At 41.6% G+C, this 13,019-nt stretch overlaps 1 protein-coding gene across 2 annotated transcripts in view; it reads right to left on the bottom strand.

The window, feature by feature from the left end:
* The window catches only part of SARS1 (seryl-tRNA synthetase 1), a 193,354-nt gene extending 191,525 nt beyond the window's left edge, over positions 1–1,829 (bottom strand). Inside the window, exon 1 of one of the 2 annotated variants that reach the window (XM_075853538.1) lies at positions 1,573–1,829. In XM_075853538.1, coding sequence (XP_075709653.1) covers positions 1,573–1,708 — 136 coding nt within the window. In that variant the 5' untranslated portion in view covers positions 1,709–1,829. The remainder of the gene's footprint in view (positions 1–1,572) is intronic. The other variant, XM_075853537.1, reaches the window with a different exon arrangement.
* Between the last annotated feature and the right edge of the window lie 11,190 nt (positions 1,830–13,019).

Raw genomic sequence — 13,019 nt, 5'->3', positions numbered from 1 at the left:
GAAACGGGGCCACTTTGGAAAATGTAAGTATATTACAAAATGTATTTACATTTATAAATTACAAGCAGTAACACAGTCATTTTATCTCCGACAACCCCTTTAATGGAGATAGACGTAAACCATTTGCAACGGAAGCATTACCATTGAAATCAATGGTAATACATATGAAATTTATGGTTTCCATTCATGGGTTTCTCCGACGGAAAACTGATGTGAACTCAGCGTAAGGCTTCGTTCACATCTGCGTCAGGGTGCCGTTCTGACGTTCCGTCGGAGCTTCCCATCAAAACGGGACCCTGACTGAAACATTCGGAAACCATAGGTTTCCGTTTGCATCACCATTGATTTCAATGGTGACTAATCCGGTGCCAATGTTTTCCATTTGTCTCAGTTGTGCAAGGATTCCGTCGTTTTGACTGAATGAGGCTCTGTGTTCAACAGCGTTGCCCTTCTGTTAAAGGGTTCCATCTGAGGTTTTCCGTCGGGTTAACCCCTCAACTGAAAGGCAAACTGAAACCTTGGCTTCCGTTTCCCTCACCATTGATCTCAATGGTGACGGAAAAGTTGCTAAGGCCTCATGCCCACTTCAATTCTTTTCTTCAGGGTGCTATCCTATTTTTTTAACTGACAGCACCCTGACACATTCATTTTAATGGGGCCATGCAGACGTCCGTTGTTTTAACGGAACTGTGCGGCCGTTCCATCAAAAATAGGACAGGTCCTACTCCTGTTTGTTTTTGACAGAACAATCTCTGCCATTTCATTGATTTGGTCTGTGAAACAACAGACTGCACACGGAACTCATCCGTGTGCAGTCCATGTTTCACGGATCCGTCATTAGCAGCCGTACAACGGCCGACGGATGTGCGCATGCAGCCTAAAGGTTTCCGTTTGTCACCGTTGTGACAGCGTTCCATCATTTTTGATGGAATCAATAGCGCAGTCGACTACGATATCGATCCCGTCAAAACGACGGAACCCTTGCACAACTGAGACAAACGGAAACCATTGGGACCGGATCCGTCACCATTGAAATCAATGGTGATGGAAACGGAAACCTACGGTTTCAGTTTGCGTCAGTCAGGGCTCCGTTCCGACGCAGATGTGAACGAAGCCTAATCTGTTAACGGATGAACGGAAAGCCCAAACGGAAGGCAAATGATGAGGTGAACAGACATAAACATCTCTACATGGTAACCAGACGCGTGTAATGAATAGCTCCTGTAATGTTTGTCATCGGTCTCTCCAGTGCATTATTTCCAACCTTCCACGTCGGACCTGTATAGTATAGCTATCTGCTGGCGTGTATCTAGAGGACGTAGCCACGCCTGCAGCCCGCTTGCTGCATGATTGCATCAGATCTCAGTACAGCACGTGGAGCGCATATGACGGAGTAGCGCGCGGCTCCTGGCAGCACACCAATGAAATAACAAGCCGTGAACCATGACGTCACGCATGTCTGGAACGTGTACACATCTTCAGCAAGTCAAGTGTCCCTCCCAGCATGTCGCCGCAGTGGCTTAGGGAGGCTGACGTGAGGAACCACGGACTAGTCCGCACAATGCTACTCACATTTTCTCCACGCAGTGTCTGCTTCTAACAAGGCGTCCACCAGGCCTGGGTCCTTAAACCTCTTCCTCTGCGTCTCTCTGACCAGCTCGGGGTTGCCTCCCTTATCTTCGCGGAACAAGTCTAGCTCTAAAACCATGGTAAAACCGCAGTACGACCAGTCGCGACTTTGACAGCAGATGTACACTAAGCACTAGACAGCGGAGAATAGCCGGGTCACATGGGAGAGGGAGGAGTCTGCCATGGATCTCGTTGTGTGGTGGATAAGTCTGGGCAAATCATACACTGGATTGGTTGACGGAAAGAAAGACTTCGGTCATGTGACCGGATTCTAATAAGGAACGCAGACGTATAGTTGCTTGCGTCCGAATGGGTTGCGTCTAGGATGAGTTGTTCGTGGTAGGTCCTCCCTACAGAAACTCCATTCTAGATTGTTCTCTAGCGAGGTGACTAGATTGGAGTTGCTGGAGAGAGGACCTACCAGGAGCAACTCCATTGTAGACGATTTACTAGTGAGGTGACTAGAATCGAGTTTCTATGAAATGACTAGAATAGAGCTCCCCATAGAAACTTCATTGTAGGCGGTTTACTAGTGAGGTGACTAGAATGGAGTTACTGGAGGAAGGACTTGCACGGACAAATTCCAATCTAGAAAGGTCAATACTGAAATGACTAGAATGGAGCTACCCATAGAAACTCTATTGTAGACTATTTACTAGTGAGGTGACTAGAATGGAGTTACTGGAGGAAGGACTTGCACAGAGGAATTCCAATCTAGAAAGGTCAATACTGAAATGACTAGAATGGAGCTACTCATAGAAACTCCATTGTAGACGATTTACTAGTGAGGTGACTAGAATGGAGTTTCTATGAAATGACTAGAATAGAGCTCCCCATAGAAACTCCATTGTAGACGATTTACTAGTGAGGTGACTAGAATGGAGTTACTGGAGGAAGGACTTGCACAGAGGAACTCCAATCTAGAAAGGTCAATACTGAAATGAATAGAATGGAGCTACTCATAGAAACCTAATTGTAGACTATTTACTAGTGAGGTGACTAGAATGGAGTTACAGGAGGAAGGACTTGCACGGGTGACTTACAATCTAAAAAGGTCATTACTGAAATGACTAGAATGGAGCTACTCATAGAAACTCCATTGTAGACGATCTACTAGTGAGGTGACTAGAATGGAGTTTCTATGAAATGACTAGAATAGAGCTCCCCATAGAAACTCCATTGTAGATGATTTACTAGTGAGGTGACTAGAATGGAGTTACTGGAGGAAGGACTTGCATGGAGGAACGCCAATCTAGAAAGGTCAATACTGAAATGACTAGAATAGAGCTCCCCATAGAAACTCCATTGTAGACGATTTACTAGTGAGGTGACTAGAATGGAGTTACTGGAGGAAGGACTTGCACAGAGGAACTCCAATCTAGAAAGGTCAATACTGAAATGACTAGAATAGAGCTCCCCATAGAAACTCCATCATAGACGATTTACTAGTGAGGTGACTAGAATGGAGTTACTGGAGGAAGGACTTGCACGGAGGAATTCCAATCTAGAAAGGTCAATACTGAAATGACTAGAATAGAGCTCCCCATAGAAACTCCATTGTAGACGATTTACTAGTGAGGTGACTAGAATGGAGTTACTGGAGGAAGGACTTGCACGGAGGAACTCCAATCTAGAAAGGTCAATACTGAAATGACAAGAATAGAGCTCCCCATAGAAACTCCATTGTAGATGATTTACTAGTAAGGTGACTAGAATGCAGTTACTGGAGGAAGGACTTGCACAGAGGAACTCCAATCTAGAAAGGGTCAATACTGAAATGACTAGAATAGAGTTACCCATAGAAACTCCATTGTAGATGATTTACTAGTGAGGTGACTAGAATGGAGTTTCTATGAAATTACTAGAATAGAGCTCCCCATAGAAACTCCATTGTAGACGATTTACTAGTGAGGTGACTAGAATGGAGTTTCTATGAAATGACTAGAATAGAGCCCCCCATAGAAACTCCATTGTAGACGATTTACTAGTGAGGTGACTAGAATGGAGTTACTGGGGGAAGGACTGGCACGGTGGAACTTCAATCTAGAAAGGTCAATACTGAAATGACTAGAATAGAGCTACACATAGAAACTCTATTGTAGACGATTTACTAGTGAGTTGACTAGAATGGAGTTACTGGAGGAAGGACTTGCACAGAGGAATTCCAATCTAGAAAGGTCAATACTGAAATGACTAGAATGGGGCTCCCCATAGAAACTCCATTGTAGACGATTTACTAGTGAGGTGACTAGAATGGAGTTTCTATGAAATGACTAGAATAGAGCTCCCCATAGAAACTCCATTGTAGACGATTTACTAGTGAGGTGACTAGAATGGAGTTACTGGAGGAAGGACTTGCACAGAGGAACTCCAATCTAGAAAGGTCAATACTGAAATGAATAGAATGGAGCTACTCATAGAAACCTAATTGTAGACTATTTACTAGTAAGGTGACTAGAATCGAGTTACTGGAGGAAGGACTTGCACGGGTGAGTTACAATCTAAAAAGGTCATTACTGAAATGACTAGAATGGAGCTACTCATAGAAACTCCATTGTAGACTATTTACTAGTGAGGTGACTAGAATGGAGTTTCTATGAAATGACTAGAATAGAGCTCCCCATAGAAACTCCATTGTAGACGATTTACTAGTGAGATGACTAGAATGGAGTTACTGGAGGAAGGACTTGCACGGAGGAATTCCAATCTAGAAAGGTCAATACTGGAATGACTAGAATAGAGCTCCCCATAGAAACTTCATTGTAGATGATTTACTAGTGAGGTGACTAGAATGGAGTTTCTATGAAATGACTAGAATAGAGCTCCCCATAGAAACTCCATTGTAGACGATTTACTAGTGAGGTGACTAGAATGGAGTTACTGGAGGAAGGACTTGCATGGAGGAACGCCAATCTAGAAAGGTCAATACTGAAATGACTAGAATAGAGCTCCCCATAGAAACTCCATTGTAGACGATTTACTAGTGAGGTGACTAGAATGGAGTTACTGGAGGAAGGACTTGCACGGAGGAATTCCAATCTAGAAAGGTCAATACTGAAATGACTAGAATAGAGCTCCCCATAGAAACTCCATTATAGACGATTTACTAGTGAGGTGACTAGAATGGAGTTTCTATCAAATGACTAGAATAGAGCTCCCCATAGAAACTCCATTGTAGACGATTTACTAGTGAGATGACTAGAATGGAGTTACTGGAGGAAGGACTTGCACGGAGGAATTCCAATCTAGAAAGGTCAATACTGAAATGACTAGAATAGAGCTCCCCATAGAAACTCCGTTGTAGATGATTTACTAGTGAGGTGACTAGAATGGAGTTACTGGAGGAAGGACTTGCACAGATGAATTCCAATCTAGAAAGGTCAATACTGAAATGACTAGAATGGAGCTACTCATAGAAACTCCATTGTAGTCGATTTACTAGTGAGGTGACTAGAATGGAGTTTCTATGAAATGACTAGAATAGAGCTCCCCATAGAAACTCCATTGTAGACGATTTACTAGTGAGGTGACTAGAATGGAGTTACTGGAGGAAGGACTTGCATGGAGGAACGCCAATCTAGAAAGGTCAATACTGAAATGACTAGAATAGAGCTCCCCATAGAAACTCCATTGTAGACGATTTACTAGTGAGGTTACTAGAATGGAGTTACTGGAGGAAGGACTTGCACAGAGGAACTCCAATCTAGAAAGGTCAATACTGAAATGACTAGAATAGAGCTCCCCATAGAAACTCCATCATAGCCGATTTACTAGTGAGGTGACTAAAATGGAGTTACTGGAGGAAGGACTTGCACGGAGGAATTCCAATCTAGAAAGGTCAATACTGAAATGACTAGAATAGAGCTCCCCATAGAAACTCCATTGTAGATGATTTACTAGTAAGGTGACTAGAATGGAGTTACTGGAGGAAGGACTTGCACAGAGGAACTCCAATCTAGAAAGGGTCAATACTGAAATGACTAGAATAGAGTTACCCATAGAAACTCCATTGTAGACGATTTACTAGTAAGGTGACTAGAATGGAGTTATTGGAGGAAGGACTTGCACAGAGGAACTCCAATCTAGAAAGGTCAATACTGAAATGAATAGAATGGAGCTACTCATAGAAACCTAATTGTAGACTATTTACTAGTGAGGTGACTAGAATGGAGTTACTGGAGGAAGGACTTGCACGGGGGAGTTACAATCTAAAAAGGTCATTACTGAAATGACTAGAATGGAGCTACTCATAGAAACTCCATTGTAGACTATTTACTAGTGAGGTGACTAGAATGGAGTTTCTATGAAATGACTAGAATAGAGCTCCCCATAGAAACTCCATTGTAGACAATTTACTAGTGAGATGACTAGAATGGAGTTACTGGAGGAAGGACTTGCACGGAGGAATTCCAATCTAGAAAGGTCAATACTGGAATGACTAGAATAGAGCTCCCCATAGAAACTTCATTGTAGATGATTTACTAGTGAGGTGACTAGAATGGCGTTACTGGAGGAAGGACTTGCATGGAGGAACGCCAATCTAGAAAGGTCAATACTGAAATGACTAGAATAGAGCTCCCCATAGAAACTCCATTGTAGACGATTTACTAGTGAGGTGACTAGAATGGAGTTTCTATGAAATGACTAGAATAGAGCTCCCCATAGAAACTCCATTGTAGACGATTTACTAGTGAGGTGACTAGAATGGAGTTACTGGAGGAAGGACTTGCATGGAGGAACGCCAATCTAGAAAGGTCAATACTGAAATGACTAGAATAGAGCTCCCCATAGAAACTCCATTGTAGACGATTTACTAGTGAGGTGACTAGAATGGAGTTACTGGAGGAAGGACTTGTACAGAGGAACTCCAATCTAGAAAGGTCAATACTGAAATGACTAGAATAGAGCTCCCCATAGAAACTCCATCATAGACGATTTACTAGTGAGGTGACTAGAATGGAGTTACTGGAGGAAGGACTTGCACAGAGGAACTCCAATCTAGAAAGGGTCAATACTGAAATGAATAGAATAGAGTTACCCATAGAAACTCCATTGTAGATGATTTACTAGTGAAGTGACTAGAATGGAGTTTCTATGAATTTACTAGAATAGAGCTCCCCATAGAAACTCCATTGTAGACGATTTACTAGTGAGGTGACTAGAATGGAGTTTCTATGAAATGACTAGAATAGAGCCCCCCATAGAAACTCCATTGTAGACGATTTACTAGTGAGGTGACTAGAATGGAGTTACTGGGGGAAGGACTGGCACGGTGGAACTTCAATCTAGAAAGGTCAATACTGAAATGACTAGAATAGAGCTGCACATAGAAACTCTATTGTAGACGATTTACTAGTGAGTTGACTAGAATGGAGTTACTGGAGGAAGGACTTGCACAGAGGAATTCCAATCTAGAAAGGTCAATACTGAAATGACTAGAATGGAGCTCCCCATAGAAACTCCATTGTAGACGATTTACTAGTGAGGTGACTAGAATGGACTTACTGGAGGAAGGACTTGCACGGAGGAATTCCAATCTAGAAAGGTCAATACTGAAATGACTAGAATAGAGCTCCCCATAGAAACTCCATTGTAGACGATTTACTAGTGAGGTGACTAGAATGGAGTTACTGGAGGAAGGACTTGCACGGAGGAACTCCAATCTAGAAAGGTCAATACTGAAATGACTAGAATAGAGCTCCCCATAGAAACTCCATTGTAGATGATTTACTAGTGAGGTGACTAGAATGGAGTTACTGGAGGAAGGACTTGCACAGAGGAACTCCAATCTAGAAAGGGTCAATACTGAAATGACTAGAATAGAGTTACCCATAGAAACTCCATTGTAGATGATTTACTAGTGAGGTGACTAGAATGGAGTTTCTATGAAATGACTAGAATAAAGCTCCCCATAGAAACTCCATTGTAGACGATTTACTAGTGAGGTGACTAGAATGGAGTTTCTATGAAATGACTAGAATAGAGCTCCCCATAGAAACTCCATTGTAGACAATTTACTAGTGAGGTGACTAGAATGGAGTTACTGGAGGAAGGACTTGCACGGTGGAACTTCAATCTAGAAAGGTCAATACTGAAATGACTAGAATAGAGCTACACATAGAAACTCTATTGTAGACGATTTACTAGTGAGGTGACTAGAATGGAGTTACTGGAGGAAGAACTTGCACGGAGGAACTCCAATCAAGAAAGGTCAATACTGAAATGACTAGAATGGAGCTACACATAGAAACTCCATTGTAGACGATTTACTAGTGAGGTGACTAGAATGGAGTTACTGGAGGAAGGACTTGCATGGAGAAACGCCAATCTAGAAAGGTCAATACTGAAATGACTAGAATAGAGCTCCCCATAGAAACTCCATTGTAGACGATTTACTAGTGAGGTGACTAGAATGGAGTTACTGGAGGAAGGACTTGCACGGAGGAACTCCAATCTAGAAAGGTCAATACTGAAATGACTAGAATAGAGCTCCCCATAGAAACTCCATTGTAGATGATTTACTAGTAAGGTGACTAGAATGGAGTTACTGGAGGAAGGACTTGCACAGAGGAACTCCAATCTAGAAAGGGTCAATACTGAAATGACTAGAATAGAGTTACCCATAGAAACTCCATTGTAGACGATTTACTAGTAAGGTGACTAGAATGGAGTTATTGGAGGAAGGACTTGCACAGAGGAACTCCAATCTAGAAAGGTCAATACTGAAATGAATAGAATGGAGCTACTCATAGAAACCTAATTGTAGACTATTTACTAGTGAGGTGACTAGAATGGAGTTACTGGAGGAAGGACTTGCACGGGGGAGTTACAATCTAAAAAGGTCATTACTGAAATGACTAGAATGGAGCTACTCATAGAAACTCCATTGTAGACTATTTACTAGTGAGGTGACTAGAATGGAGTTTCTATGAAATGACTAGAATAGAGCTCCCCATAGAAACTCCATTGTAGACAATTTACTAGTGAGATGACTAGAATGGAGTTACTGGAGGAAGGACTTGCACGGAGGAATTCCAATCTAGAAAGGTCAATACTGGAATGACTAGAATAGAGCTCCCCATAGAAACTTCATTGTAGATGATTTACTAGTGAGGTGACTAGAATGGCGTTACTGGAGGAAGGACTTGCATGGAGGAACGCCAATCTAGAAAGGTCAATACTGAAATGACTAGAATAGAGCTCCCCATAGAAACTCCATTGTAGACGATTTACTAGTGAGGTGACTAGAATGGAGTTTCTATGAAATGACTAGAATAGAGCTCCCCATAGAAACTCCATTGTAGACGATTTACTAGTGAGGTGACTAGAATGGAGTTACTGGAGGAAGGACTTGCATGGAGGAACGCCAATCTAGAAAGGTCAATACTGAAATGACTAGAATAGAGCTCCCCATAGAAACTCCATTGTAGACGATTTACTAGTGAGGTGACTAGAATGGAGTTACTGGAGGAAGGACTTGTACAGAGGAACTCCAATCTAGAAAGGTCAATACTGAAATGACTAGAATAGAGCTCCCCATAGAAACTCCATCATAGACGATTTACTAGTGAGGTGACTAGAATGGAGTTACTGGAGGAAGGACTTGCACAGAGGAACTCCAATCTAGAAAGGGTCAATACTGAAATGACTAGAATAGAGTTACCCATAGAAACTCCATTGTAGATGATTTACTAGTGAAGTGACTAGAATGGAGTTTCTATGAATTTACTAGAATAGAGCTCCCCATAGAAACTCCATTGTAGACGATTTACTAGTGAGGTGACTAGAATGGAGTTTCTATGAAATGACTAGAATAGAGCCCCCCATAGAAACTCCATTGTAGACGATTTACTAGTGAGGTGACTAGAATGGAGTTACTGGGGGAAGGACTGGCACGGTGGAACTTCAATCTAGAAAGGTCAATACTGAAATGACTAGAATAGAGCTGCACATAGAAACTCTATTGTAGACGATTTACTAGTGAGTTGACTAGAATGGAGTTACTGGAGGAAGGACTTGCACAGAGGAATTCCAATCTAGAAAGGTCAATACTGAAATGACTAGAATGGAGCTCCCCATAGAAACTCCATTGTAGACGATTTACTAGTGAGGTGACTAGAATGGACTTACTGGAGGAAGGACTTGCACGGAGGAATTCCAATCTAGAAAGGTCAATACTGAAATGACTAGAATAGAGCTCCCCATAGAAACTCCATTGTAGACGATTTACTAGTGAGGTGACTAGAATGGAGTTACTGGAGGAAGGACTTGCACGGAGGAACTCCAATCTAGAAAGGTCAATACTGAAATGACTAGAATAGAGCTCCCCATAGAAACTCCATTGTAGATGATTTACTAGTGAGGTGACTAGAATGGAGTTACTGGAGGAAGGACTTGCACAGAGGAACTCCAATCTAGAAAGGGTCAATACTGAAATGACTAGAATAGAGTTACCCATAGAAACTCCATTGTAGATGATTTACTAGTGAGGTGACTAGAATGGAGTTTCTATGAAATGACTAGAATAAAGCTCCCCATAGAAACTCCATTGTAGACGATTTACTAGTGAGGTGACTAGAATGGAGTTTCTATGAAATGACTAGAATAGAGCTCCCCATAGAAACTCCATTGTAGACAATTTACTAGTGAGGTGACTAGAATGGAGTTACTGGAGGAAGGACTTGCACGGTGGAACTTCAATCTAGAAAGGTCAATACTGAAATGACTAGAATAGAGCTACACATAGAAACTCTATTGTAGACGATTTACTAGTGAGGTGACTAGAATGGAGTTACTGGAGGAAGAACTTGCACGGAGGAACTCCAATCAAGAAAGGTCAATACTGAAATGACTAGAATGGAGCTACACATAGAAACTCCATTGTAGACGATTTACTAGTGAGGTGACTAGAATGGAGTTACTGGAGGAAGGACTTGCATGGAGAAACGCCAATCTAGAAAGGTCAATACTGAAATGACTAGAATAGAGCTCCCCATAGAAACTCCATTGTAGACGATTTACTAGTGAGGTGACTAGAATGGAGTTACTGGAGGAAGGACTTGCACAGAGGAACTCCAATCTAGAAAGGTCAATACTGAAATGACTAGAATGGAGCTCCCCATAGATACTCCTTTATAGATGATTTACTAGTGAGGTGACTAGAATAGAGTTACTGGAGGAAGGACTTGCACAGAGGAACTCCAATCTAGAAAGGGTCAATACGGAAATGATTAGAATAGAGTTACCCATAGAAACTCCATTGTAGATGATTTACTAGTGAGGTGACTAGAATGGAGTTTCTATGAAATGACTAGAATAGAGCTCCCCATAGAAACTCTATTGTAGACGATTTACTAGTGAGGTGACTAGAATGGAATTTCTATGAAATGACTAGAATAGAGCCCCCCATAGAAACTCCATTGTAGACGATTTACTAGTGAGGTGACTAGAATGGAGTTACTGGGGGAAGGACTTGCACGGTGGAACTTCAATCTAGAAATGTCAATACTGAAATGACTAGAATAGAGCTACACATAGAAACTCTATTGTAGACGATTTACTAGTGAGGTGACTAGAATGGAGTTACTGGAGGAAGGACTTGCACAGAGGAATTCCAATCTAGAAAGGTCAATACTGAAATGACTAGAATGGAGCTCCCCATAGAAACTCCATCATAGACGATTTACTAGTGAGGTGACTAGAATGGAGTTACTGGAGGAAGGACTTGCACAGAGGAATTCCAATCTAGAAAGGTCAATACTGAAATGACTAGAATAGAGCTCCCCATAGAAACTCCATTGTAGACGATTTACTAGTGAGGTGACTAGAATGGAGTTACTGGAGGAAGGACTTGCACGGAGGAACTGCAATCTAGAAAGGTCAATACTGAAATGACTAGAATAGAGCTCCCCATAGAAACTCCATTTTAGATGATTTACTAGTGAGGTGACTAGAATGGAGTTTCTATGAAATGACTAGAATAGAGCTCCCCATAGAAACTCCATTGTAGACGATTTACTAGTGAGGTGACTAGAATGGAGTTACTGGAGGAAGGACTTGCACGGTTGAACTTCAATCTAGAAAGGTCAATACTGAAATGACTAGAATAGAGCTCCCCATAGAAACTCCATTGTAGACGATTTACTAGTGAGGTGACTAGAATGGAGTTACTGGAGGAAGGACTTGCACAGAGGAATTCCAATCTAGAAAGGTCAATACTGAAATGACTAGAATGGAGCTACTCATAGAAACTCCATTGTAGACGATTTACTAGTGAGGTGACTAGAATGGAGTTTCTATGAAATGACTAGAATAGAGCTCCCCATAGAAACTCCATTGTAGACGATTTACTAGTGAGGTGACTAGAATGGAGTTACTGGAGGAAGGACTTGCACAGAGGAACTCCAATCTAGAAAGGTCAATACTGAAATGACTAGAATAGAGTTACCCATAGAAACTCCATTGTAGATGATTTACTAGTGAGGTGACTAGAATGGAGTTTCTATGAAATGACTAGAATAGAGCTCCCCATAGAAACTCCATTGTAGACGATTTACTAGTGAGGTGACTAGAATGGAGTTTCTATGAAATGACTAGAATAGAGCTCCCCATAGAAACTCCATTGTAGATGATTTACTAGTGAGGTGACTAGAATGGAGTTACTGGAGGAAGGACTTTCATGGAGGAACTCCAATCTAGAAAGGTCAATACTGAAATGAATAGAATAGAGCTCCCCATAGAAATTCCATTGTAGATGATTTACTAGTGAGGTGACTAAAATGTAGTTACTTTAAGAGGGACTTGCACAGAGGAATTACAATCTAGAAAGGTCAATACTGAAATGACTAGAATGGAGCTACTCATAGAAACTCCATTGTAGACGATTTACTAATGAGGTGACTAGAATGGAGTTTCTATGAAATGACTAGAATAGAGCTCCTCATAGAAACTCCATTGTAGACGATTTACTAGTGAGGTGACTAGAATGGAGTTACTGGAGGAAGGACTTGCACGGTGGAACTTCAATCTAGAAAGGTCAATACTGAAATGACTAGAATAGAGCTACACATAGAAACTCTATTGTAGACGATTTACTAGTGAGGTGACTAGAATGGAGTTACTGGAGGAAGAACTTGCACGGAGGAACTCCAATCAAGAAAGGTCAATACTGAAATGACTAGAATGGAGCTACACATAGAAACTCCATTGTAGACGATTTATTAGTAAGGTGACTAGAATGGAGTTACTGGAGGAAGGACTTGCATGGAGGAACGCCAATCTAGAAAGGTCAATACTGAAATGACTAGAATAGAGCTCCCCATAGAAACTCCATTGTAGACGATTTACTAGTGAGGTGACTAGAATGGAGTTACTGGAGGAAGGACTTGCAC

This window comes from Rhinoderma darwinii, chromosome 2 (assembly GCF_050947455.1).
Source record: "Rhinoderma darwinii isolate aRhiDar2 chromosome 2, aRhiDar2.hap1, whole genome shotgun sequence".
NCBI classification, from domain to species: Eukaryota; Metazoa; Chordata; class Amphibia; order Anura; family Rhinodermatidae; genus Rhinoderma; species Rhinoderma darwinii.
This window is presented reverse-complemented; position numbering and strand designations above follow the sequence as displayed.